The 27,445-nt window shown below is 42.2% G+C and overlaps 1 protein-coding gene and 1 non-coding gene across 2 annotated transcripts in view; both read right to left on the bottom strand.

Annotated features, from left to right (window-relative positions):
• PDZD8 (PDZ domain containing 8) overlaps positions 1-27,445 on the bottom strand; it is a 128,905-nt gene that overhangs the window by 71,476 nt on the left and 29,984 nt on the right. Inside the window, exon 2 of the mRNA XM_026651054.2 lies at positions 25,299-25,421. Within this exon, the coding sequence (XP_026506839.1) occupies positions 25,299-25,421 (123 nt within the window). The remainder of the gene's footprint in view (positions 1-25,298; positions 25,422-27,445) is intronic.
• LOC112117319 lies at positions 8,469-8,632 on the bottom strand. Its single transcript, XR_002908958.1, has one exon. It is a non-coding gene; the product is annotated as a U1 spliceosomal RNA (small nuclear RNA).

Consider the following 27,445-nt stretch of genomic DNA (forward strand, 5'->3'; position numbering starts at 1 on the left):
CACAATAATACTAACACACACCTATTTCATGTATAACATCTTAACCCAAAAGATGATGAAGAGCTTCTCAAACTTGATAACATGCACAATAAATGAAATTCAGTGACCTCTGGGGTGGAGAGCAGCACTCAAGTTTGCTGCATGAGAGCATACAGATGGGACATTTTGGGGTTGAAATTGGAGCAAACCCACTGTCTTATGATAAGAACTGCTGGATGTTTACGGTTTGTGCAGAGCGGTCTCCAAGGTCTCCTCCAACAGATCTTACTTACAGTAAGCTTCATAACCATCAATATATTCACATCAAAAGGATGGACAGCTCAAACAATCCTGGGATGCCAGCCTGTTCTAGGAAGTTTAGATACTCCTGATCTAGGGTTGCCAGGTGTCCGGTTTTTGACAGGAATACGCACAGCTGACCGGACCATTAAAAGTTTGGTTGGCAGCGCTGGCAGGCTCCCTACCTGGTGCGCGGCTCCCCGGAAGCGGCGACAAGTCCTTCAGCTCCTACGCATAGGTGCAGCAAGAGGGTCTTCACACACTGCCCTTGCCCCAAGTGCCAGCTCCGCAGCTCCCATTGGCCGGGAATCACAGCCAATGGGACCTGCGGGGATGGTGCCTGTGGACGGAGGCAGCATGCAGAGCTCCATGGCCGCCCCACCGCCTAGGAACTTGCTGCCGCTTCCAGGGAGCCGTCAGAGGTAAGTGCTGCCCGGAGCCTGCACCCCTCCTGTACCCCAAACCCCTGCCCCAGCCCTGAGCCCCCTCCCACACCCAAACTCTCTGCCGGAGCCCACAACCCACACCCCCTTCTGTACCCTAACCCCCTGCCCCAGCCTGGAGCTCCCTCCTGCATCCCAAATCCCTCATCCCAGTCCCACCCCAGAGCCCGGACCCCAAGCCCTGCCCCAGCTCTGAGCCCCCTCTGAACATATTCCAAACCCCTCGGACCCATCCCAGAGTCCCCTCCTGCACCCCAAAGCCCTCATCCCTAGCCCTCATGCCCCCCCCACACTCCAACCCCCTGCCCCAGCCTAGACTCCCCTCCCACACCCTGAACCCCTCATTTCTGGTCCCACCCCAGAGCCCGCACCCCAACCCTCTGCCCCAGTTCTGAGCCTCCTACCATACCCCAACCTCGGAATCCCCACACACTCCAAACCTCTCGGCCTCAGCCTGGAGCCCCCTCCTGCACCCCAAACCCCTCATCCCCAGCCCCACCTCAGAGCCCTCACGCCCCCCTACACCCAATTAGACTGCCCCAGCCTAGACTCCCCTCTCGCACCCTGAACCCCTAATTTCTGGTCCCACCCCAGAGTCCGCACCCCCAGCCTACAGCCCGTATCCCCTCACACACCCCAACCCCTGCCCAAGCTCTGAGCCCTCTCCCACACCCCAACCCCCTGCCTCAGCCCAGAGCTCCCTCCTACACTCTGAACCCCTCGACCCCACTCCCCAGACCGGAGCCCCTCCTGCACCCCAAACATCTCATCCTCAGCCCCTCCTCAGAGCCTGCACCTCCAGCCGGAGCCCTCACCCCCTCCCGTGCCCCAACCCCCTGCCCCAGCCCGGTGAAAATGAGCGAGTGAGTGAGGGTGGGGGAGAGGGAGGGGGGATAGAGTGAGTGGGGCGAGGCCTCAGAACAGGGGGGCCCTGAATGTACCTGCATCTCAAGGAATGTACCTCCATTTTAAGTTAGTGAACTGTGCAATACACATGCATATCTTGGATTTTGCGCAATGCGATCTTGAAGTTGGTGAAAGATACATAATGTAACGATTTAAGTGCAAGTGGGGGGAAGGGGAACAAGAATGAAGACAAAGGAAGTTAGAAACCCACAGCGGAAGTTATTTCATAGCTAAAATTAAAATTTTACCACATTCACATATCTCCACTCATCCTGAACAACCAACACTTCTGAACCATGGTTATCGGTTATACAGTCATGTTCAAGAAAGTGTCAAAAACCTGTTAGAAAGGGTTTCACTAATAACTATTAGTATCTGAAGGGCCCTTGTGCACCAATCCCAGAAAAACCCCCTCTAGCTAACCTCTGACCCATAGCTTTTTAATTGGCACTCGTCTTCCAATACCTTTAATAGTAATAACTTTCTTACAGCTTCTTCATATGAAGAATAAGCTTACGAATCTTATCAGGATCTGGGGGGTCGAGGGGGGGAGGAGGAGGAGAAGATGTGAGTAGCATTACGTAGGATAATAATAATTCATCTTTTTACCCCATTATAGTGATGTCTGGCAATATATAGCACTTCTTGCAGTTAGTCTGTAACAGTCTCTCACATGTTAAGTTCTCATCATACTTCTCTCTCTTCTGGGCATGAATTCTCATCTTTATTTCAGGGACAAGAGGATGAGATCAGGACACTGGTTTACTTGCTGATATTGCTCTTCTATCTCCATAGTCTTAAATAATGTATGTATACATGTCAGCATTGACACTTACGTACAACTTTTATCTACCAAAAATACCCTCAAAATGAAAGCACAGAGAAATGTAATATTGAGCAATGCCAACTATTTAATGAGGAATGCCAGTTATTAAAAATACAAAACATTTATCTGATAACGCTAAAATTGCAAATTTAGAAATGAAAGAGTTGAATATGGCTCTAATTTACCACTGGAATATATCTAGAGTAATGCCATTAAAGCCAGTATTAACCTACTGCAATAGAGCAAAATGCTGTCACAAAATGACAATTTCTTAAGTAACAGATGCTGAATTACTCCAGTAACCAGGCTATCAGCCTTTCGGAACAAAACCCAACACTGCATATGATACAGTTGTTAATAGGTTCTAATAATTTAGATGTGGAAGGAAAGTTAAGATCTGGGCCAAAGTCAGCCCAGTCATAATTCCCATTGGCTTCAATGGGAGGTGCACATGCATACATCCAAAGTCATTTTGGTCTGCAATCTTGTTTCTGTAATCAGTGAGGCGAAGAAAATAAAAAAAGATAGTTCTGCTAGAGATTTAGGAAAAGCAAAGCAATTTTCAGCTAACAAAATAATGTTTAGGGAACTAGCCAGTACCTTCAATATAATAATCACATTGAGCATATTATTTATAGGATACCAATCCCTCCTCCCACTTTAACAAACATTTACTTCATTCACGGACTTTTCCCTTTCACAAATAAAGTCACTTTACCAACTCCAGATTTCTGCTCGAGTGAACAGGTATGCCATTATTTCAAAGATATATAAATACCAATCATTACAGCTATTCTTGAAGCCTCCGGTATCAAAACAGATTTGGTTGTTTCCTTTAAATTACAGATTAATTAGGTATTAAAATAAGCGATGAATGAAAAAACATTTTAACCCTTTATAGATCAATTTATTTGGTGGTATTTACAAGCAAAGGAGTTCAAACGTGTTTGTGCTGTGTTCATCCATCACAATTTTCCCCCAACTCCTGTTTATGTCTAGCAACTGTTGTCATAACTCACTTGCAGTTCAACTTTACCACTCATTTGTCTAGACACTACTGATTTGATTACTTCCCCTGCTCCAGTTCAGTTGATTAGTCCTTGTTTGATTACACAATACCTAGTTTATGTTTGGGCAAAGGATTACCTAGACCCACAAACTCATGCCTTGTTTGCCTTCTTTTTTTCCTTAAAGCCATCCCAAGTAAACCATTGTGTTTGTCTTCTGTTCCCTTTTCTAACTTCAGATGTTAGAGGAGATTTTAGGATCTTTGTCCCTTTCTTGCTACTTGTTAACTGTTAAAAGCTGAACATACATTTCGATGCTAAAGCTTTTTTTATAAATCAGACTTAAAAATCTGAGTCACTGTCAACAACTGAAAAGTATTAGAAACTTACAAAGACAGAGAAGTCAACTGTGAGTTTAAGTAGAGAGTCATTACAACAGGAGTCATGCAGGTGGTCCAGGCCCATTCGTACCGTCTTTGGAGAGCTTCGTTATTTGTACAGGCCAATATTTTTTGAATATGAATGCCTAAATTTCAGCACTTGAATATATAAATCTGATTTTTCAGAAGAAACAAGCACCACAACTTCTGTCACAGGGTAGCTGGGTCTTTAAGACCAATCCATGTCCAACTCTCGCCTATATTTTTCCTCCCAAATTATGCATCTGTAAGCTACAAAGATTGATGGGAAGAGGAAAACAAAATATAAAAGGCAGGTCCAGTTCCCTCACTGTGGGGAGTGATTGTCTCTTCACTTCAGGTTTGTCTACACTACAATAAATAACCCGCAGCACCGAGTCTCAGAGCCTTTGTCAGCTCACTCAATCTCACAGGGCTCAGGCTCTGGGGCTAAAAATAGTGTAGACAATCGAGCTCAGGTTGCAACCTAGGCTTTGAGACCCTCCCCCTTTCACACAGGGTCTCAGAGCCCAGGCTCCAGTCTAAACATCTACACTGCACTTTTGTAGCCCCACAGCCCGAGTTAACTGATGTGGGCCAGCTGCAGGTCTTTTATTGCAGTGTAGACATACCCTAAGGTATGCTTTTAAACACCTGTGTTTGGCCCATGTCAGCAGACTTGGGCAGCTGGGCTGTAAAACTGCAGTGTAGGCGTTCAGGCCCAGGCTGGAGCCTGGGCTCTGGGATCCTCCCTCCTCATGGGGTCCCGTTCCAGCCTAAGCGTCTACACCACTACTTTACAGCCCCACAGCCTGAGCCCAAGTCAGCTGACATGGACAAGCTGTGGGTGTTTAATTGCGGTGTAAACATACCCTTAGAAGCCTGAAGGGGAACCGCAGTGGCTAAGGTTTCTCTAGAGAAAAGTTTAGGGTTAGGGTTAGAATTGGGGACAGTGATTGCCTGGAACCTCTGTGCCAAGAAGTGGACTTCTAAAACATAGGAAAAGGTATTGGGGAAACCATAATACAAAGTGAAAATTAATAAATATTTGTATAACTTTTGTTTAGAAGAAATTTTTGTAGTCCCTAAGAAGAGGGAAATGGGACAGGTATCCTGTAGAGGCATTGGGATATATTTTGTGCATTAGGCATTAAACCAGACCTTAGGAAGGAAGACTGGTTTGGAACTTCAATCTGTGTCTGTGATTGATTACAAACGCAGGAGGTAAAGGCACAGCCACATCCAAATGCCAGAGAGAGTAGCAGCCCCCTCACTCCTTCTGACTTTGAAAATTTTGACCACGGTGTCTAATATGTCCTACGTAGGTGCTTTGCGGGGGGGAGGGGTGAGGGAGAGAGAGAGAGGAAGAGAGAGAGAGAGAGAGAGTTATGTCTCTTCCCCAAGGATCTCCCAATTTCAGTTCAATATAGCACAATAAGGGAAAGTAGGAGAGAGGGATGAAGCTAGGGAGAACGAAGTTGCAAACTTTTTCTTAAAAATAGGAAGGTTAGGTTTTGTTTTATTTTCATAGGCAAGGCTGGTAGCACTGCCTATTTTTAAAGTTACCCAACACTTCCCAGTTTAAGACCCTGTTACCAGTTGCTCATAAAACTTTTCCACACTAGCCATTTGGGCTGAAGTTTTCCATACCGGGTGTCTGCTTCAGTTGAATTGTTTTGGAAAATTTCAGCCAAAATAGTTCATCATTTCAGAGAATGAGGACAGGGAAATGTAAGTTTCGCCCATGTTAAGTTCTGGCAAGTTCTTCATTGAAAAGCTCTTGCCCACGATCACCCCATGCTTTGAAGAAAGGATTTGAAATTTGGCAGGAGGTGCCCTGTGTGAGGGATGTGCTTTTTGCTGTCCCTGTGAAATCCACCCAGATTTGGCCAAGTTATTAGACCAGGGGTCGGCAACCTTTCAGAAGTGGTGTGCCGAGTCTTCATTTATTCACTCTAATTTAAGGTTTCGTGTGCCAGTCATACATTTTAACATTTTTAGAAGGTCTCTTTCTATAAGTCTATAATATATAACTAAACTATTGTTGTATGTAAAGTAAATAAGGTTTTTAAAATGTTTAAGAAGCTTCATTTAAAATTAAATTAAAATGCAGAGCTACCTGGAATGGTGGCCAGAACGTGGGCAGTGAGAGTGCCACTGAAAATCAGCTCGCATGCTGCCTTTGGCACGCGTGCCATAGGTTGCCTACCCCTGTATTAGACTTTGAAAAATTGCAGTTTCAGTAGAGACTTCAGATTTTTAGCAGCTAAAATCTCCAAAGATTCCATCCTCACTAAGCATTCTACATCCCCTCACAGCTCCTACAGTTGACCAGCGTGTACATGTGCCACCTCAACAGAGTAATTGAGAATGTTCCCTTCAGCCCAGGGCTAAAGGGATGAGGCCTGTAATGCAGAGGTGGGCAAACTATGGCTCGCGAGCCACATCTGGCCCGCGGGGCCGTCCTGCCCGGCCCCTCCGCCCCCCTCAGCCTCAGCTCACCGTGCCGGCAGTGTGGCAGGCTCACGCCGGGCGGCGCGGCTCATGGGTGAACACAGGGTGCCCTGGCATGGCCCCCCCACAACAACAGGGGGCCCCAGGGCCAGGCACTCGGGCAGCTCAGCACCAGCGCACCCCCCGCGGGGGGGAGAGGGGGGGAGGACTGCACTGTGGGGGCAGGAGACCAGGCAGATGGTGCGGGTGGCGGGAGCGCAGTGAACGCGGCCGGAGGACTCAGGAGCAGCACTGGACGGCCGCACAGCCGGCCGGAGAGAAGCGGCGCTTTGAAGGGGAACCACCGCTTCTCTCCGACTGCGCAGCAGCCCCTGCTCCTCCTGAGTCCTCCACCCATGTTCGCAGGGCCACAGTCTGAAAGGGGCTTGGGAGGGGGTGGATGGGGGTGGGTAGTTAGGGACAGGGGGTTCCGGGAGGGGGTGATCAGGGGACAGGGAGGGGGGGTTGGATGGGGGGTGGGGTCCAGGGGCATTTGGGGCAGGGATCCTGGGAGGGGGCGATCAGGGGACAAGGAGCAGGGGGGGTTGGATGGGTCAGGGGTGCTGAGGGGGGCAGTCGGGGCGGGAAATGGGAGGAGGCAGGGGCCAGGCTGTTTGGGGAGGCACAATCTTCCCTACCTGGCCCTCCATACCGTTTTGCAACCCCGATGTGGCCCTTGGGCCAAAAAGTTTGCCCACCCCTGCTGTAATGGCTGCTCTGGGCTGGGGTGGAGCCAGGCACTGAAACGGAGAGCAGGCAGTCTGTCCTATGGTACCAATGACCTCTTCCTAGCAGCCAGGCAAGGTGGAGGAGAAAACCTATATCAATACAGGTTTATTGGCTGCTGACTGAACATGTGGAACATGTAAAAAAGAAATATCTACAAACGTTTATTTTTCTAATTTTAAGCTACAGTAACTTTTAAACCCTTGATATTTTAGAAATCGTAAAATATTCCTTGGATTATAGTAGTTTCAAAGTAGATTCAATTTTTGTTCTAAATTCTTTAAAAAGAACAACATGTACTTTGTGCTGTTGCCACGTATTACTGTGTTTTTCCATTTTAGGGCTGTTTTGTCAAGTAGGCCTATCCAAGGGTCATATACTTAAACTACTATTTTACATAGCATAATATATATTCCAAGATAATGAAAGGTAATCATTTAATCCTGTTTGCTTTACAAAGGTGAACCTATGTAGATAAATGTTATGTTTAGCAGATTAGTCTAAAAAGATTATTTTCCCCATAATAAAATCAAGTTAATATGTCTTACTTGTAAACTAGTCTCTACAGTTTAACATGAAAAGCTTCACAGCTGGAGAATTAGAATTGCTTTTCACCCTCCAAAGAAAATATAAAACTGATTATGAAGACGTCAGTCTGACTTATTTGCTCTTCCAATTCTTTGAGAACATACTCAAACAGAGCTAACAAACGGAAGATAATCTTGCTTTGGTCTTAAAACATTAACTAGAATGTTTATCAAAAAATAAATATATTATTGTTGCAGTAGTAAAAAATCATATTGCCCTGTCAACATTAATTTACAACTTTTATTATCTATTACCTAGCACCTAGAAGTCTCAGTTATTGAAGTTAAATTTTTATTAGCAATGGTTAAATTGGGGGGAAATAATCCTGCATATTACTACTACTATGGCCCCTCCTCTATTCTTTGGCCTCTCTCCTTAAAAAAAAATAAAATAAAATAAAAAAAAAAAAAGCAACATTTAAAAAAATGCAATTTTCAGGAGTTTCATGGGGGGTGAATACTAAGCTTAGCTCTAAATGCAGTGCATAAGTGCGCACACACAAAAAACTGATTTGGGTGAAAAGAGTGTTAATTACTAATCTGCAGTAGAGAACAAAAATCCTTTGGTTTGCAAAATATTATCCCAAAACTTTATTAATGTAGTTTAAAGATCCAATTCTTACTAATACGTAAAGGAAACTAAACATTACTGATCTGTCACTAGTAATAAGAGGGTTCTTTTTAAATTTTATGGAACTGCATTTCTCAGAGAATTGGTAATGAGGACAACAGCATTCTGTGTTTGAATGTGATCAAGATTGGTAAAGACGATCACTGATATTTTTTTTTTTTTTTTTTAATTCAAGGGGAAAGCACGAACGCAGTCCCACACTATCACAAATTCTGCAGTTGAGTTTCCTGCATTCGGAGAAGTCACAGGGGTCAGCACACCCGGAGTGCAATGGATAAGCCTCACCCTGGGAAAACCACCTTGGTGATAATGGTATCTCCCCTGCCAGGTAAATACTGTATCACTGATGCCAGGCAGAGTTCAGTGCTGAAGCCAAGTGACTGTTAATAAGGCTAGGGGTCATAGCTAAAATAACAGAGAGGGTAGATGAGGAGAGCAATGGTTCAAGCAGGCAGGTTTTAGCTGATGAAACAACCTAGGATGGGACACTTATCATGTGGAGAAGACAGGTGTTAAGCTGAACAATTTTGGATCCTACTACTGGTGTGCACGTTTGGAAGTTGTGTCCCATAAAGGTCGCGCATATACCCTTCATGTCGTCACTCTCCCCTGAAGGGAATAAAGGGCAGAGCAATCCTGTCCACCATTCAAATTTCCTTTGTCATCCAAAGATCCCAAGAGAAGTCTCTGAGCTGTGGGGACAGAGAGTGGGCTGTGGGATCCGTATGCAAAGAACATCTCAAACAACAGTTACTGCAAACTGAGTAACTGATTTCTCTCCTTTAAATTCCTGTGCATCTGGTTCCCACTTATGGTGATTAGCCAGTAGTTCAACATTCCAGGGAGCGGGGACTAGGAGCTCATTTTAAATGACTGGAGGACTGTTCTGCCAACCTGTGCGTTAGTTCTAGAAGTTGATATTAGCAAATAACGATTGGTGAACAAGTGCACCAAGGACCATGTTGCCTCTCTACAATCTCTGTGATCAGAACTTTAATGAAGCATGCCACAGACGAGGCCTGCATTCTGGTGGAATGGGCAGTAACCTGATCAGGGAGCTGCAGTTTGTTAATATCTAAGGTTACCCTGATACAGTCTACGGTGCATTTCAAAATTCCTGAAGCAGAAAGAGGTCTACCTTTAGATGAACTGCCATATCCAAAAAAAAAAAAGTCTAGGAGATCTTCTAGCCAGTCTTGGTCTATTAAGGCAGTACAAAAAAGTGTCCTTTTCACATCTAGGATATGCAATTTTGTTTCATCAGGAGAAAAGTGAGGTCTTGGAAAAAATACAGGTAACTGGATAGGAAAGTCCAAAAATACTTTCAGAATAAATTTTGGATGAAGCCTCAGTTCCCCTTACACAATTTTTTAATATAGACAGTGTGGTTTGTCGTGACCACCTGGATTTTGATTACTCTGCATGCAGAGTAAATAGCCACCAAAATTCAATTTCAATTGAAAGTGGTCAAGGGAGCACGATGATAGGGGCTTGAAGGAAGGTACCATTACAGAGGTAAGGACTAGGTTCACGTTTCAAGAAGGTGGTATTTTCCTTACCGGTGGAAATGCTCAGTAAGACTCTCAAACATTTTGAGCACTGGGTGAGAAAAACTGAAGAACCCTGAATATGAGAATGAAAGGCTGAAATTGCTGCCAAGTGAATCTTAATGGAGCTGTGAGAAAGGCCAGATTGTTTAAGAGATAATAGATAGTCCAAAATTACCAAAATAGATGCTTGAAAAGGGTCATAAAGTCATCTTCCGCCATAACGAGAAGCACTTCCACTGAGCAATATACGTCTTCCTAGTGGAATGTTTCTTGCTTTCCATAAAGATTCTCTATAAATCAGTTGAGCATCCCCTAGCTGCTGGCATCAGCCAGAGAGTCTCCATGATATCAGGAGAAAGGATGCGGGGTCTGGATGAAATATATGACTGGAATGCTAGGATATTATGTCCACCTGAGGTGGTAGGGTTATGGGTTGTTGACTGGAGAAAGGTAACAGGTCTGAAAACTAAAACTGATGTGATAGAGCCACTAGGATCATCTGTGCCTTGTCTTGCTTTACCGTCTTCAATACTCTGGGGATCAACGGAAACTGAGGGAAATGCATAAACTAGATGGCCTGACAATGGAATCAGAAAGACATTTGCCACTGAATCTTGTCCCAGCCAAAAAGAACAAAAACAAGGTGTGCACACTCTGGTCAAAGAGGTCTCTCCATGAAAATCTCCACATCTGAAAAATCTGCATTAGACTGACATCCTTCAGAGACCATTCAGGACAGTATGAAATTTTCATGTTTAGTTGATCTGCTAAGATACTTGTCTCTCCTGGGAGATGTAAAGCTATGAGATCTGTGTGATGTAGAATGCACCACCTCCCATAGTGAAATGGCCTCTTGGAAAGAAGCCAATCTTGCCTCCCTTGGCCTATTTATATAAATCCATGGCTGTAGAACTGTTCATTTAAATTGGTACTGTTCAACCCTCTAGAAGAGGAAGGAAGAACTTGAGAACCAAAACACTGCCCTCAGTTCCAGAACATTTATGTGAACCAACAAGTCTGCTCTTGACCAAAGGCCATGAGTCCAGAATTGGTCCAAGTGAGGCTCCCCAGACTCTCCTGGATGTATTGGTAACTAAATGTCCTGGCGGGAGCGGGTGGAGTGAAGGGTATTCCCCAATTAATATTGTCTGGGTCTAACCACCACTGAAGGGAAAACAGGACTGTCTGGGGAAACAGCAACCCACTGATTCATCCTGTGAGTGCTTGGGCAATATTCTGATTTGATCCAGGATTGAAGAAGTCTTAGTCTGAGTCTGGTGAAGGGAGTAACATGAATACATGAACCCATGTGACCCAGTAATTTTAGGCAGATCCTTATTGATGTGTAGATGCAACTGGAGCTCTGATATTAGGTATCATATATTCTGGAACCTCTTCTGGAAAATAGGCTTTTGCAGTTCTAGAGTCCAGTCACACACCTATGAATTTGACAGACAAACAGAATCAAATGTGATTTCTTTTGGTTGATTTTTGAGGCCTAATTTCGAACATAGACAGAACCAGCACTCTCAAACCTGAGACCTGCTGTACTCATTTGTCTTGGATTGTACCCATACCTCAACAATTATATACCCTGACACCCTAAATAAGCTGTTACCACAGACATATATTTTGTGAATACATGAGGTACAGTTGACAGGCTGAATGGGAGGACTCTGAATTGAAGGTGGTTGCCCACAAACTTCCTGTGTGATGGCTGTATCAGTACATGGAAGTATGAATCCTGTAGGTTGAGGGTATTGAACTGGATCCAGTGAGGGGATTCTAGAGGTAAGAATCACCATGAGAAGTTGGCATTGGAAGCATACAGACTGACGAGTCAGATCTACTGTAGACGCCAGTCCTCCTGGTTTGGTATGAAGTAGTAAAGGGAGTAAAATCCTTTCCCCCTGGAAGTTGGTGGACCTACTTCTATTGTCCCCAGCTCCAGTAGAGAATTTCTTTCTTGTTGCATGCAACTTGTGTGAGATTGGTCCCTCAAAAGGGACAGGGAGGGTATGGTATATAATAGAAGGACATACCCCTCTTGGAAAACCAGCAAAAATCACCATCAGTCTGATGAAATTACAGTGCAAGCTTTTCTGAAGAAGAGAGGTGGGAACCAAACAAGGGAAGAAAGGTATAGATGCACATACAATCTCTCAAAATTTCTGCTTCTGTGACTGAGAAAGACAATGAGGATGGCTCTAACCAGTCATTTTATGGAACCTCAAACTCTTAACTGATCTAAATGCTTGCAATGGTAGGAACATGAGGAAAATTCCAGTTGAGATCTGTGTCTGGAACTAAACTGAGGTCTATAATGCTTCCTCTAACAACTGTGAGTATAAAGACTCAAAGATCAGAAGGTTACCCAAGAATCCTTCAAGGAGGGCAACATTTAATCTGTTTTAGGACTAAACAGATCTTTCCCATCAGATGGTAGGTCTTGTACAGCTGAATGAACTTCCCTGGGGAGTCCTGATGCAAATAACCAGGAGCCTCCTCTCATAGCAAATCCTGTAGCCACTGATCTAGGCCCTATACCTGCCAAATCAAGAGCTGTTTAGAAGGAGGTCTTAGAGATAGTCTGCTCAGAGAATCAGATTGAGGAAAATTCTTCTTAAAAATCTGGTGGTAACCTGTCTGAGAATTCTGAAGCTCTTCTCCATTGCATATAGTTACATTTGGTTAGCAAAGCAGAACAATTTGCAGCTCTGACCTGAATACATGCTAATACACTTTTTAACCAAGGAGATGTACCTTTTGGGGCACTCTCTCTCTCTGGCTGTAGACTTCAATCCCTGCTTGAACAATAGGTGCTGGAACTAGGGGTGCTGCCACACCTCCTGGCTCGAAGCGGTTTCCATCATATACAGGGTTTATAGTTTGGTTCAATGGCTCTCAGCATCCCCACTATACAAACTGTTTCAACATCCCTGGCTTGGACCTTTCATTTACAGCAGTGACTGCTAAGGACAGTGGCACTGGATGTGAATGAAAATATTAAAAACCCTTATGGAGAATCTAGTATTGATGCTCTGCCTTCTTTGAGATTGCTGGGATAGAAGCTGAAGTAGCCCATAATTCCCTTGCAGAATTGAGGATTTCCTTGTTAATTGGAAAAGCTATTCTGGCCTTACATAGCTGGTTGCAGCAGTATCAATTAGTTTGTATAATTCTCTTGAACCAACTCTAAGGACACCTCTAGAGTTTCTGCCATTTTTTTAAAAGCTCTTGTGAAGTTTTAAAGTTTAAAGTTGTCCCCAGCCAGGGGCAAGAAGAAACAGTGGCATCAACTGGAGAAGGGGATGATGTCCCCAGATGGAGAAAATCGTTTGGACCTTCTCCTCCCTCATCATCAAATAAAGAAGGCTGAATGTCTGCAGCAATCTGTGTCATCTGGAAGGGGTCCGGCCTCTGGGGGCTCCTCTGAGCGATTTAGGTGCTTGCCTTTGGAGAACAGAGGAGTGATAGCTTGGGGTACCAGATGATGTAGCTAAGGAGGCCAGAACGGCCAAGCCTGAAACCCATATGGGTAGGGCATATTTGCCCAGGGTGCTGGGCCCCATGGGGTGAAAAGAGGTTGCTGGGGTAAAGCTCCAAAAGTGGTGGCCCCAAGGGAACTTCTCTTGTTATGCAATATTCCTTGAAACAGCTGGCAAGGATGGAGGCTCCAGCAATAGCCCTCTGCTGTGTGTTCAAGGAGATGAAGAGGATGACAAAAATAAGTCCTCTACATAAGGCACTAAGTCTTGAAACAGCAGGCTTGTTGTAGAGTGGTGAGGCAGTGGGCGTCCGTGACCCTTGGCATGACATCGCAGAGAGATTTTTCATGATGGACACTCTAGGGTGCTCGGAAAAAGATTGATTTATCTGAAAAAGCGGAGAAATCTAATAAAGAGGAGTCGGGTTCAGGAGCTATTCCCAAAGTCAGCTGAGTCCATGAAAGAAGTAGATGTTCCTGGTACTGAGTACATCCATGACTTTACTTCCAGTACTATAAAGGTACTCTTTAGAGCTTGGCAGTGAAAGGTCTGACATCACAGCTTCAGTCTGTTTGTATGCTGAGGGATTAGGCTGAACTTTTGCTGACACCAAGACATCAGCTGGAATCAAGACATGATGCATTTATACTGCAGTACTAAGTGCACTGGGGCTGAGAAGCCATTTGAAGGACCACTGCGACGAAACGATGAGGAGGAGCAGCAGCAGCAGTAGTCTGGATCTAGAACCTGCATATCCTGTACCAGGATTGAATTCGGAACAGATTTTATCAGTGCTGACTTATGCGAGTCCTCTGCTAAGTGGGACTCCAGCTTTCTTTTGCACAGTGACTGCTGACCAGATAATTTGGCAGTATATCCCTTAGTCCTATGGGCAGCAGGGCTATTTGATTGCTCCAGTGGAAGGGATTAAGAGCTCTTTGTCAGAGGATGAGACCTCTGAGAAGGCTTAGCACTCAGAGTTGCCTCATGTAGTTGGGACACCGGCGGGCTGATATTTCAGCAACAGTGCAGTGTCTCCCTCTGCAGTTGTGGCATGTCCAAGTCTGACTGAGGTCTCTCAGACTACTCACAGTCAGGAGAAGCCTTGGTCCATATTCCCTGGAATTTTGAATGTGCTCTATAAAAGTTCTGCAAACGCTGCACACCTTGAGGGGGGATAACTCTCTCCTAAACAAAGGCATGTGTCAGCCCATCCAAGAGGGAAATAACCCTCTTACATGACTGACAGGGCTTAAAATGTGGTGAGCGAGGCTCACCTCAAGGTAAAACACTAAAACTAACACTTTTGGGGGGGGGGGGGGGGAGGGGGAGAGGGCAATGGGCTTAAAAAAGAAAATTCTATAAGAAAAACAAAATCTAACCTATATGGAAAAAATCAAACTCGTGAACTATGCTAAGGAGAACTGTAACTGCTCCGGACTCTCTGTTGAAGGGTGGTAGAAGGAAAAATGAGTGGTGGATGGGGAGTGAGGGTGTGAAGGGCACCTGCACAACCTCAAGGGGACACAGCTGCAAAACTTCTGAACTCTTGTGCAAAGGGTACACGTGCAGCAGAAGTAGGAGTCACATGCACAGGGACTTGAAGGATAACAGCCAACTGTTAAGCTCAAGTTTTAGAGAAACTTGGGTGTGCCATCAGTAGTTGCAGGTCTCATAACTAGAGACTGAAGATACTTTCTCTCACCACCCATCCCCTGCAACAATACACCTGGAACTCAATAAAGAAAGCAAGCCAGCAAACAGAAAAAAGAACGAGCTCTTCAGCAGAGATGAAGGAGGAGGGAGGGAATAGGCTGTACTGGGTCTGAGCAATGAAATTGTGAGCAGCCAGCAGGAAGGAAGTGCAGACAGTTCTCCGCATACCAAAGATGTCTATTTTCATATGATGGCAGTCATTGGTTTGCTTGTGTATTCAAAACAAACAAATGCAAGTCAAATGTCAAGTATTCATATCTGAATCAAAACACAGACATTATTCATCTGAGGCCTTTCCAGAACACCCATGACTGCCCAAACTTGCCCAGGTGGGCAGCTTGTCACCTACAGCATTCATAATACAATAAATAAAAATTGGTGAGTTCAGTTCATGCCCACAGTTTTAGGACAGGGTTTTTATATATACTGGAAAAAATAAATAGGTCAGATTTGAGGCATACTGGTAGAGCAGTGTGCAGATGTCACAGATTTACAGGAGCGGTGATATGCCCCAGCCTTTAAGCAGTCTCTTGAGAGGACCCTTTCAGTGTGTCGCCAAGGAGGCACATATTTCCACAAGGTTAGGTCACACAGCTTCAATGCCTCCAAGACCAAACCTCCAGTGTGCCTGTTTCTCCTCATGAGCTCTGCCCAGAAAGTCCGACTGAGGGAACTCCTATTCAGAGACTTTTATCCCTTTCTAAGATCAATGCACTTCAGCAAGTATCTGCAGTGACTTTATGCTGCCTTGTCAAAACAGAGGTGGTTCATTAGTCAATTGGAAAACAGTATTGGGAAGTCCTTAGTTTAGCACAGAGACGCAAGTGTTCATACTGGCTAAAGCCAGGGCTCCCCTGAGCCACACTCCCGTAGGAACCATCTTTGTTTCCTTTTCTGACTATCCCTCTGTCTTAGTTCCAGGTGAGAGCCCCTGTGAGCCCAGTTCTTACCATAGCCTCCTGTCACCTCTCAGTTCATTATCCTCCTGCTGCAAAGACATGCTGTGACGTTATGAGTATAATATAATATCTCATTGAAAGGTGACAGGGCCAGAAAGAGTTAATTAACTCACTGACCTGACCCATGGCTGACCTGTAGAGACTGGTTAGGAAGATAGGTAAATGAATAGAGCTTTGAAATGTAAGTCTGTATTGTTAGAGGTAGAAGGGTAGGTGTTTGCTCAGGTCTTGTGATGCAAGCAAACAAGTCTTGTCTATTGCTATAGCTTTAATTCAAAGATTAAAAAAAAGGAATATTAACATTTATGATGATACTTGAGTGAAATAGTATTATTGTCTATATGTCTCTTTGAAGGTTGTGGTAACCTGTATCTGAACTGTGTAATGGATAAATTACCCTGTGCTAATTGCCAGGATGTTTGGAAGAAGGAGAGTTAGGCCTATTGTTTTCTCAGACAGAAAGGCTGCTGGAAATGTATAAGAACCCTGGGACCATGATCCTACTTCATCTCATATCTGCTTTGGGTTTCAAGAGGGGGAAAATCATAAGCCATAAGGATTGAGATCCCCAGTTACTGACTGGAGTCACCCTGAATATGGATATTGGACTATAACCTATGGACTATATCTAAAAGGACTTTTGGCAACTACAAACTCATCTCTCATATGTATCTGAACCTCAAGAACTGAATTCAAGTCTGTATGTATATTGATTTTTTAACCAACACTCACTCTCTCTTTTCTTTTTTAATAAATTTTAGTTTAGTTAATAAGAATTGACTATAAGCGTGTATTTTGGGTAAGATCTAAGTTATAATTGAACCTGGGTATGTGGCTGATCCTTTGGGATTGGAAGAACCTTTTCTTTTATATGATGAGATAAGATTCTCAGTAATCATCATCATATCTCACGTGTGTGTCTGGATGGAGGCCTGAGGCTGGGCACTTTAAGGGAACTGCGTTGTTTGGACTTCCGAGTAACCTGTATAGTAATACAGAAGTTGTTTTGTGCTCGCTTGATAAATCTAAGTGTTGGAATATCCACCAGCTTTTGGGGTTTGTCTGTCCCGTTCTGTTTGCAGTTCACCCTATTTGAGTGACCTCAGCTGGCTCCTACGGGCAGCACCATCACACATGCTGAGTTCACATGTTCCATCTGCTGTGAGCTTCCCCTTGTTAAGTGTCAACTGGGATTCCCCATAGTCTTTCTGGATCCTCTATTGAGGTGCCTGGGTTCCAGCCAATCCTTAATGGGCCACTCATATCACCCCAGACAGCTACATGATACAAACACTTCATGTCTTTGGCTCGGACTCAGGGGCATCATTTTAACCCTTCTGTACTCACTGAGTAGCAATACCAAAATTATTAATACAGAGCCATACAGATAGTTCATAAAATATTACAGACAATTCCTACATTCATCACAGCAGAAACTTCCACTTGGGTCACACCACTTTTTGCATCAAATTGGAGAACAAGTTTCTAGTTGTGTCAGCCTGGTTGTTTTGAGTATTGAAACCTTTACTTTTAAGGAAGTTTTTAAAAGAGAACACACACTGAATACATAAAAAAAACTAGCGAGAATTCAAGTTTTTAAATTTTAAATAGCAGCATTAACTAAGTCAGCAATTTATTTTGTGCCAGGTGCTATTTTTTCAAATTCAACTAAATAGTTTAGAATCGTCTCAAATTTGCAATGGAATACGTGTAAATCAAATGGCTTTAAGGACCTTTTGAGGTTCTGTTGACAGTCTACTCAAGTTTCATTATCATGAATTATGATGTCATTAGGAATGCAAAGAGTAACCTAACATAGCATTGTAATTCAAAATAATATAAATACTGTACTTTTTTTTAAAAAAGCATTTCCAGATAAAACGTTCCATACATTTCAAACATGTACAATGCTATCTTCTTCTAGGAGAGTGAGGGTGCCAAGAAAGTAATAAAGAACTGCTCTTAGTTCAACTGCAAGTTTGGAGGAGATTATGAATTCCACACATTGCCCAATGACTTGTATCAGATTATAGAAGACTTCAGGGATCTTGCAAGGGAGCTGAAGAAGAGGAAGTGACCTTCTCAAAAATCCTTCAAAGCCAACAAATGAGAGAAGGCAGAAAATACTGGAGCTGAACTGTTGGCTGTGCATTTTTGTTCTCTGAAACATTTGGTCAGATTCCAGCCTGAAAGTGGGCTTTATGAATGGCATGACATGCCTCTCACAGGTGGGGGGAGAAGGGGCTGATCTTCTTGGCAAGAGACTAGCTGGAGCAGCTGGAAGGGTGATAATATACAATGCAAGGGGAGGGTGCTATGGAGGAAAATACAAAATAATCTAACTCTGTGTGCCATGAACAAACTGAACTGATAGTGGGTATTAGGAAACACTATTTCACTAGGAGGGTGGTGAAGCACTGGAATGGGTTACCTAGGGAGGTGGTAAGGAATCTCCATCCTTAGAGGTTTTTAAGGCGTGGCTTGACAAAGCCTTGGCTGGGATGATTTAACTGGTGTTGGTCCTGCTTTGAGCAGGAGATTGGACTAGATGACCTCCTGAGGTCTCTTCCAACCCTAATATTCTATGATTCTATGATGTGACAAAGAATGGGAATAGAAGAATTTTTTCAGCTGCTTATATATCAAAACTAAGAGTTTAGGTAACATGCAAAAGGAACTGGAAATACTCATCACTAAGAAAATTGATATAATTGGCATTACTGAACCCTCGTGGGACAGTTTGCATGTTGGAATATTAAAATCACTGGTTATAACCTGTTTAGGAAGGACCATGTGAGTAAGAGGTGGGGACTCTAAAGACACCATTACTGATTTTAATAGTTATTTATAACTCAGAACCACAGGATCTTGAATGCATGTGGATCAGCGTGCTAGTTAAAGATCAGGAAGGGATATTGGTGGGGATCTGTTACAAAACAACAAATCAAACCAGAGAACAGAATAAATTACTTCTTAAGCATCTGTCTATAATGCCTGGAAAGAAAAAAAGTTGTATTGTTATGGGGGACTTCAGTTTTGAAAACATATGCTGGAGGTCTCATGCAGCCAGTAGTAAATCAACACTAGAATTTCTGAAAATTCTGTGTAAGAAAAGTATCTAGAAAGTATTACGCCCAACACAAGGTAACGAAAAGATAAAGATGAATTAAATACTGGACTTAAAGTAGGTGGTTGCCTACCTTGGGATCAGTGATCATGAGGAGTTTTTAAAACTACGGGCTGGGAGAAAACTAACAGGTGCAAAGGAGCACACAGTTCAGGCAGAGACATCCCTTAGTGGAAGATTTATTAATGGGGATTCTCTATATCCTAATAAAGAGGAGAGGATGGATGATGATAAAGTACAGGTAGGATGTGATGAAAAACAGTCAAATGAAAAAAAAAAAAGGCCCATTCAATTACATCACATGATGGCAGATCGCTAAAAAGTGATAAATTTTATAAGTGCTTATATACAAATTCTAGAAGCTTAAATACTAAGATGGGTGAACTTCAGTGCCTTGTATTAAATGACCATATTGTTATAATAGGCATCCCAGAAACTTGATGGAATGATGATAATCAATAGGACACAGTAATACCAGGGTACAAAATTCTCATGGAGTGCACAAGCTTGGTGCTCTGGTACCGCTCTGAATGAAGTCAGACAGGACCCTCTGGCAGGGTGACTCCCCTCAGGGCACACTGTCACTAGGGCAAGCCTCCTTGGCTTCAGCACCTCCTTGAGTCTAACCTCAAAGCATTCAGCACCCCTGTTCCATGCCGTGAGCTCCTCGCAGCGAATCCACATGGATAGGACACCTGGGGAAGCCTTATGTGCCCCTCAAAGGGCCCATGCACCCTCAACTTCATAGTCAGCAGTGACTCTCACCAGCGAAATAAAACAGAAGGGTTTATTAGTCAAAGAATCATAGAAATGGAAGGGACCTCGAGAGGTCATCTAGTACAGTTCCCTGCACTCGTGGCAGGACTAAGTATTACCTGTCAGGGATGGTTTAGATGTTTGTCTAACCTGCTCTTAAAAATCACCAACGATGGAGACTCCACAACCTCCCGAGGTAATTTATTCCAGTGCTTACCCACCCTGACATTAGGAAGTTTTTCCTAATGTCCAACCTAAACCTCCCTTGCTGCAGTTTAAGCCCATTGCTTTTTGTACTATCTTCAGAGGTTAAGAAAAACAATTTTTCTTCCTTCTCCTTGTAACAACATTTTACATACTTGAAAACTGTTAGGTCCCCTCTCAGTCTTCTCTTTTCCAGACTAAACAAACCCAGTTTTTTCAATCTTCCCTCATAGGTCATGTTTTCTAGACTTTTAATCATTTTTGTTGCTCTTCTCTGGATTCTCTCCAATTTGTCCATATCCTTCCTGAAACGTGGCGCCCAGAACTGGACAGAATACTCCAGTTGAGGCCTAATCAGCGCAGAGTACAGTGGAAGAATTACTTCTTGTGTCTTGCTTACAGCACTACTGCTACTACATCCCAGAATGATGTTTGCTTTTTTTGCAACAGCGTTACACTGTTGACTCATATTTAGCTTGTGGCCCACTATGACCCCCAGATCCCTTTCCGCCGTACTCGTTCCTAGGCAGTCATTTCCCATTTAGTATGCATGCAACTGATTGTTCCTTCCTAAGTGGAGTACTTTGCATGTGTCATTATTGAATTTCATCCTATTTACGTCAGACCATTTCTACAGCTTGTCCAGATCATTTTGAATTATCCTCCTATCCTCCAAAGCAACCCCTTGTAACCCCTCCCAGCTTGGTATCGTCCGCAAACTTTGTAAGTGGACCCAGAACAGGACCTGTGGGACCCCACTCGTTATGCCCTTCCAGGATGATTGTAATCCACTGATAATTACTCTCTGGGAACTGTTTTCCAACCAGTTTTGCACCCACCTTATCGTAGCTCCATCTAGGTTGCATTTCCCTAGTTTGTTTATGAGAAGGTCATGCAAGACAGTATCAAAAGCTTTACTAAAGTCAAGATATAGTAGTCTGGAACACAGCGCAGAACAGATCTTATTAGCACAGAAAGCAGGAAGTTACAAAAAAGTCCATCTTGGGGGGCGGGGGGGGGCACGGAAGGAGACGGAATCCAGAGCCCAGAGTCCTAGGCTTACCCCCTTGAGTCCCAACCAGGAGACTGACCAGCTTCCAGCAGCCCAGCCTCAGTCACGCCCACCTGCCCTCCTCCTTCATCTCTTTCTCAGGCCAACAGTACAGAGGATAGCCTCGGCCATCAGTTGCCAGGTTACAGAGTGTCAGTCATTGTCTGTGGCCGGGCAGCCAGACGGCAGTCACACCTGCCCTCCAGGGGTCTCTGCAACAATCACACACCCTTATCTCACCACCTAGACACTTGAGTAACACAGGAGAAACTGAGGCACATACACAGTATTCAGACAAAACTGTAAGAACATTCATTCCCACTTTGTCACAAAAATATATAGCAATGATGGAATGGGTCATGCTGGCAGCAGAGTGGCACTATATGTGAAAGAATGCATAGGGTCAAATATAGTAAAAATCTTAAATGAACCAAACTACCATAAAATCGCTATGGATAGAAATTCTGTGCTTCAATAATAAGAATACAGCAGTAGGGATATACTATCAACCACCTGATCAGAATGGTGATGATGATTGTGAAATGCTCAGGGAGATAGGGAGTTTATAAAAATAGAAAACTCAATAATAATGGGGGATTTCAACTATCCCCATGTTGACTGGATACAACACCTCAGGATGGAATAAAGTTTATTTGCACCATACATGACTGTTTCTTGGATCAGCAAGTCCTGGAACCCAGAAGGGGAGAGGCAATTCTTGATTTAGTCCTAAGTGGAGCACAAGATCTGGTCCAAGAGGTGAATATAGCTGGACCACTAACTAGCAGTGACCATAATATAATTAAATTTAAGATCCCTGGAGGGAGCAGGGGAGAAGCCCACTACAGTAGCATTTAACTTCAGAAAGGGGAACTACATAAAAAATGAGGAAGCTAGTTAAACAGAAATTAAAAAGGTACAGTCCCAGAAGTGAAATGATTGCAAGCTGGATGGAAACTTTTTAAGAACACCATAATAGAGGCTCAAATTAACTGTATGCCCCAAATTAAAAAACACAGTAAGAGGACTTTTCAGCTTGGAAAAGAGACTTCTAAAAAGGAATACGATAGAGGTCTATAAAATCTTGACGGGTGTGGAGAAAGTGAATAAGAAAGTGTTATTTACTCTCTCTCTTAAAGACAAAAACTAGGAAGTCACGAAATGAAATTAATGAGCAGCAGGTTTAAAACAAACAGAAGAAAGTACTTCTTCACACAACACACAGTCAACCTGTGAAACTCCTTGCCAGGGGATGCTGTGAAGGCCAAAATAGGGTTAAAAAAACAACCTAGATAAATTCAAGGAAGATAGGTCCATCAATGGCTATTAGGCAGGATGATCAGGGATGCAACTCGGAATACCATGCTCAGAATGTCCCTAACCTCTGTTTACCAGAAACTAGGAATAGGCAACACAAGAGGGATCACTTGAGGATTACCTATTCTATTCATTCCCTCTGAAGCACCTGGCATTGGCCATTGTCGGAAGACAAGATACATACGGCTGTGCTTCAAAAGGGCTAATTTCCTAAATTGAGGAAAATTATAAGCACAATTGATTGGAAGGAAAACTTCAGATGAAAAACATGAATGAAAATCAGGAGTTCAAGAGGAGTTTCTAGGTGGCCAAAAAGCCACAATTTCACAATCCAGAATGAAGACAATTGTGGGTAAAAAAAAAATCCTGATTCCATGGTGAAGTGAAAGCATAAATTAGAAATAAAAAAGTAACATAACAAATGGAAAAAAGGAGTATAAATAGAAAGCAATATAAATTAGAAATTGTGAATTGTAGAAAATTGATAAGGGGAGCAAAGAACATAAGGGAAAAATCTATAGCTGGCAGGGCTAAGGATGATCAAAAGGAATTTAAGTATATAAGGAACAAGAGAAATCTTAGCAATGGTATAGGCCCATTATTAGATGGAGATGGTAAAGGTATTAACAGTGGTGCAGAACAGGCAAAAGAAGTGTTCAATAAATATTTCTGTGCTGGTTTTAGAAAAGGAACACGATGATGTACTCATATTACATAAGGATGAGGAAGTACTTTCCAGTCCATTAGTCACTGTGGAGGATGTTAAACAGCATCTATAAGGGATAATCATTTTAAAAATCAGCAGGCCTGAATAACTTGCAGCCAAGAGTGCTAAGAATGTGGGGTGAGGCAATCGCTGGCCCACTGATATTAACTTTTAACAAACCTTGAAATACTAGGAACATTTCAGTGACTGGAAGAGTGCTAATGTTGCACCAATATTTAAAAAGGGCAAGGGTAACTATAGGCCTGTTACCCAGGTAACTATAGGCCTGTTAGCCTGACATCAATCCCTGGCAAAATAATGGAACAGTTGATATGGGATTCAACTGATTAAGAATTAAAGGACAAGAATACAATTAATGCCAGAGCCAGTCAACATACTTTGTGGAAAATAGGTCTTGTCAAACAAATCTGATTTCATTCCAATGAGATTATAAATTTGGTTGGTAAATGTAATTGAGCAGATGTAAGAAGGCATTTTGTAAGGCACAATATTCTGATTTGAAAATTAGCATGATACAATATCAATAGAGCACACATTAAATGCATTATGAACTGGCTAACTGACAGATCTCAAAAAATAGCAATCACTAGGGAATTGTCATTGAATGGAGGTGACTTGGATTCATACTATGCCCAATGCTTTTCAACATTTTCATCACCAATAAATCACTGCTGATAAAATTTGCTGATGACACAAAGATTGGCAGATTGATAAATAACGATGTGGTCAGAGCAGATATGCATAACAATCTGGATTGCTTCGTAAACTGGGCCCATTCAAACAAAATGTATTTTCATGCAGCCAAATGCTAAGTTACACATCAAGGAACAAAGAATGAGATCATAACTAGAGAAATGGAGACTGTCTCCCAGAAAGCAGTAACTCTGAAAAGGATCATGGGGTCATACTGAACAAGCAACTCTACATCTCACTGTGAACACATGTTGTCAGAGGCAAAAAGGACTGATATCATCCTTGGATGAACAAACAGGAGAGTAGAAAGGTGATTTTACCTCTGTATACGATATTGGTGAGACCAATACTGGAATACTGTATCCAGTGCCCACATTTGAAGAAGGATGTTGAAAAACTGGAGAAGGTATAAAAGAGCCACAAAATTGATTTGAAAACTGGAGAAAATGCCTTATAGGGAGAGACTTAAAGATATCAATCTGTTTAGTTTATGAAAAACAAGATTGAGAGCTGTCTTGATCAGAGCATATAAATACCTTCAGTGTGGATAAAACACCAGATACTAAAAGATTCTTTAATCTAGCAGAAAAGGGCATAACAAAAATCAATGTCTGGAAGCTGAAGACAGAAATTCAAATGAGAAATCTGGTGCAAATTTCTAACAATGAGGGTAATTAACCACGGGGAAAAAACTATCAAGGGAAGTGGCAGATTCTTTGTCTCTTGATGCCTTCAAATTAAGCCTAGATGCCTGGCTAAAACATATTTTCCCAAAAAACAAGTTATGCTTTAGTCTTCTTCTTTCGTATAGCTTGTATTGCCGCAGCAGTGAGCTGGTGAATGTTTTAGTGAAACACCAAAGTTATTGGGTTCAATACTGGGGAACTGGGTGAAATGTAATGGTCTGTGATATATAGGAGGTCAGACTAGATCATTTAATAGTCCCATCCAGCCTTAAATTTTATGAATTTGAGGGCATTTTCACAAAAACAAGTTTCACTTGCTTTAGACTTTTGTTTTTCAATGTTAAGATCACTTCCACAGCAACTAAATTATGAAGTCACCAATAAGCCTATGAACCTATGAATTCTTACTTGATGGGGGGTGTGGCGGGGGGGAAATAAGCAGTAGGAGCAGATTAACACTTAAGCAACCAAAAGCAAAGAGGAAGAAAAATTATCTATATACATCCACAGAATCATCTAAAACAACGTAGAGTGTGTTTTCCATGTTTCAATTGATCATTAAGAGAATCTTTCATTAAAAAAAGCTATATTATAGTACGAGTTCAACCAGGAGAATGAAGCTGCAGTGTTCTTGTATCAAAACAGCCTTAGCAAGAACATCATGTACTTGAAAACCACTAACAATTACTTAGTCCAGAAAGAGTGACAGAGCGGAGGATAGGACATACCTTGTACATTCTATTAAGGTAATTTTAAGTCGGCCTTCTGTCAATGGAAAATCTTGTATGTTGAGATCCCGATCTTCATATTCCTCAGGTGACATAACTTGAAATGGAAAAAATGGCTTGAACCTGATAAAAATAAATATAAAGTCTCACTTTTTCATAAACAGGACTATTTTACTAGTTCAAAATACATTAACAGAACTATCAGGCACAAAGAATGAAAGCAATATACTTACAGGGCCATATTGGGGGGGGGAGGGGTTGTTTTTCTGTTTAAGACAATTAAGGACAGAAAATCTAATTTCTACAAGTCTTCCAGCCAAAACAAAAAAACAAAACCAAAAAAAACCTCTGGAAGCTACTAAAAATTCTTCCATGCAAGAAGCTGAGGAGTATATAAACACAGCAAGAATGTAAACACTTTGTTTTCCCTGGAATAGATTATTTTGAATGCCATATCCCAGCGTGCCAGTAATTTTGAATAAAGGCGTTTATAAAAATAGTCTCTGAGCTGAAACTCTGTAGCTGTATAGTATGTTAAAGAAAAATCTTGTGCTATTATGATGTGTAAAGAAACTGTACTATAAGCTTTCAATTTACCTATATACTAGTATTTAGGTGATTAAGGACAAAAGAAAACTACAGACAAATATTTACATACCACAGTATAGGTTTTCATACAATAGAATAGGCATATGCATTATTAAACAAGAGACTGTTAGTATTGTTATCCATGCTAGTACTTGGGTTCTTACAACACTGAAAGAACTTTTAGAGCATTATTTTGCTGAGAATGAAATATAAAAACTTTGAAAACATTAACTGCCTTCTTCAGTTTCTTATGTATAAATGTTGAATACCTTGATTGGCATTTTAATACTTCTTTACAGTCTCAAAAAATGATTTCCCTCATTTGCAGGGCATGGTCTGGTTTTGCACTGATTTTAGTTTAACCAGTGCAACTTGTGTTTTTGGACCAGGCCTAGGATTTACAGATGCCCATAAACTCTCATTTGATGGAGCATGACACCAGAGGAAGAAAACAGAAAAGCTGCCTTCTTCAGTTCACCAACGAAGGCATCATTTTTTAAATTAAGAGGAGGTGGTAAGTAAATGCGGTGATGAAGATGTCAGCATTCCTAGAGCACAGTCTCAGCACCTCTCCCCACACTCAAAACATACAGCCTGCATGAAAGAAGGAAAAGTCTAGTTTTAACTATCTTAAAAATAAAGAAATCAAAAGGAAAAAAGTTATGACTGCAATATTCTGATAGAAATTTTAAACATAAAATTGAGGAAATTCAAAGGTATGTTTCAATAGCATCTTAAGAACCACATTGTACATACAGTATTGTGCTTTTAGATTCCATGATGATAGCTACCTTAGAAATAAAATTATATCTAAAATACACTGCTAAAGTTATCAGCTAGAGTGAGGCAAAATAGTACAAGTTTGAATTTCCTGACTGTTGAGAGTTTAAAAATATCAGTCATAATTTTGCATTAATGCAAGATGACATATAAAGAGCATTCCAAATTCTAGGAACTCCAATACAGTATGTACTGAAGTATGCAAAGCAGTTAAGGTTTTCTTTTCAAGTTGAATTTGAGGTCTGTAGTACTTTGTAGATAATTTAGTTATCTGATAATATTCTTTTAATATGGAATTAGAATACGGAAGTACATTTAAAACCAACAAAGTTGTGAATTACAAAACAGCAGGCTCGGATTTCATTTTTCTTGCCTAATGGCTTCAACGTGCTTTTGGAAATAGATCCTTAAAGTCCTAGGCCAAAACAAGTTTGGATTATACTTCCGTTCCCACTGATATTAGCAGATTACAAATAAAAAAATTAAATTTGGAGTATTTAGTTACATGTAACTGCTTCTTTACAACATTCAATTTTCATAACCCAGCAATTACCATCTATTTAATGACAGGTTTCAGAGTAGCAGCCGTGTTAGTCTGTATCTGCAAAAAGAACAGGAGTACTTGTGGCACCTTAGAGACTAACAAATTTATTAGAGCATAAGCTTTCATGGGCTACAGCCCACTTCTTCGGATGCATCCGAAGAAGTGGGCTGTAGCCCACGAAAGCTTAGGCTCTAATAAATCCATCTATTTAATGATAATCTATTAGATGTTTGTA

The sequence above is a fragment of the Terrapene carolina genome, unplaced genomic scaffold, assembly GCF_002925995.2.
Source record: "Terrapene carolina triunguis isolate 2854851 unplaced genomic scaffold, T_m_triunguis-2.0 Scaffold95, whole genome shotgun sequence".
Taxonomy (NCBI): domain Eukaryota; kingdom Metazoa; phylum Chordata; order Testudines; family Emydidae; genus Terrapene; species Terrapene triunguis.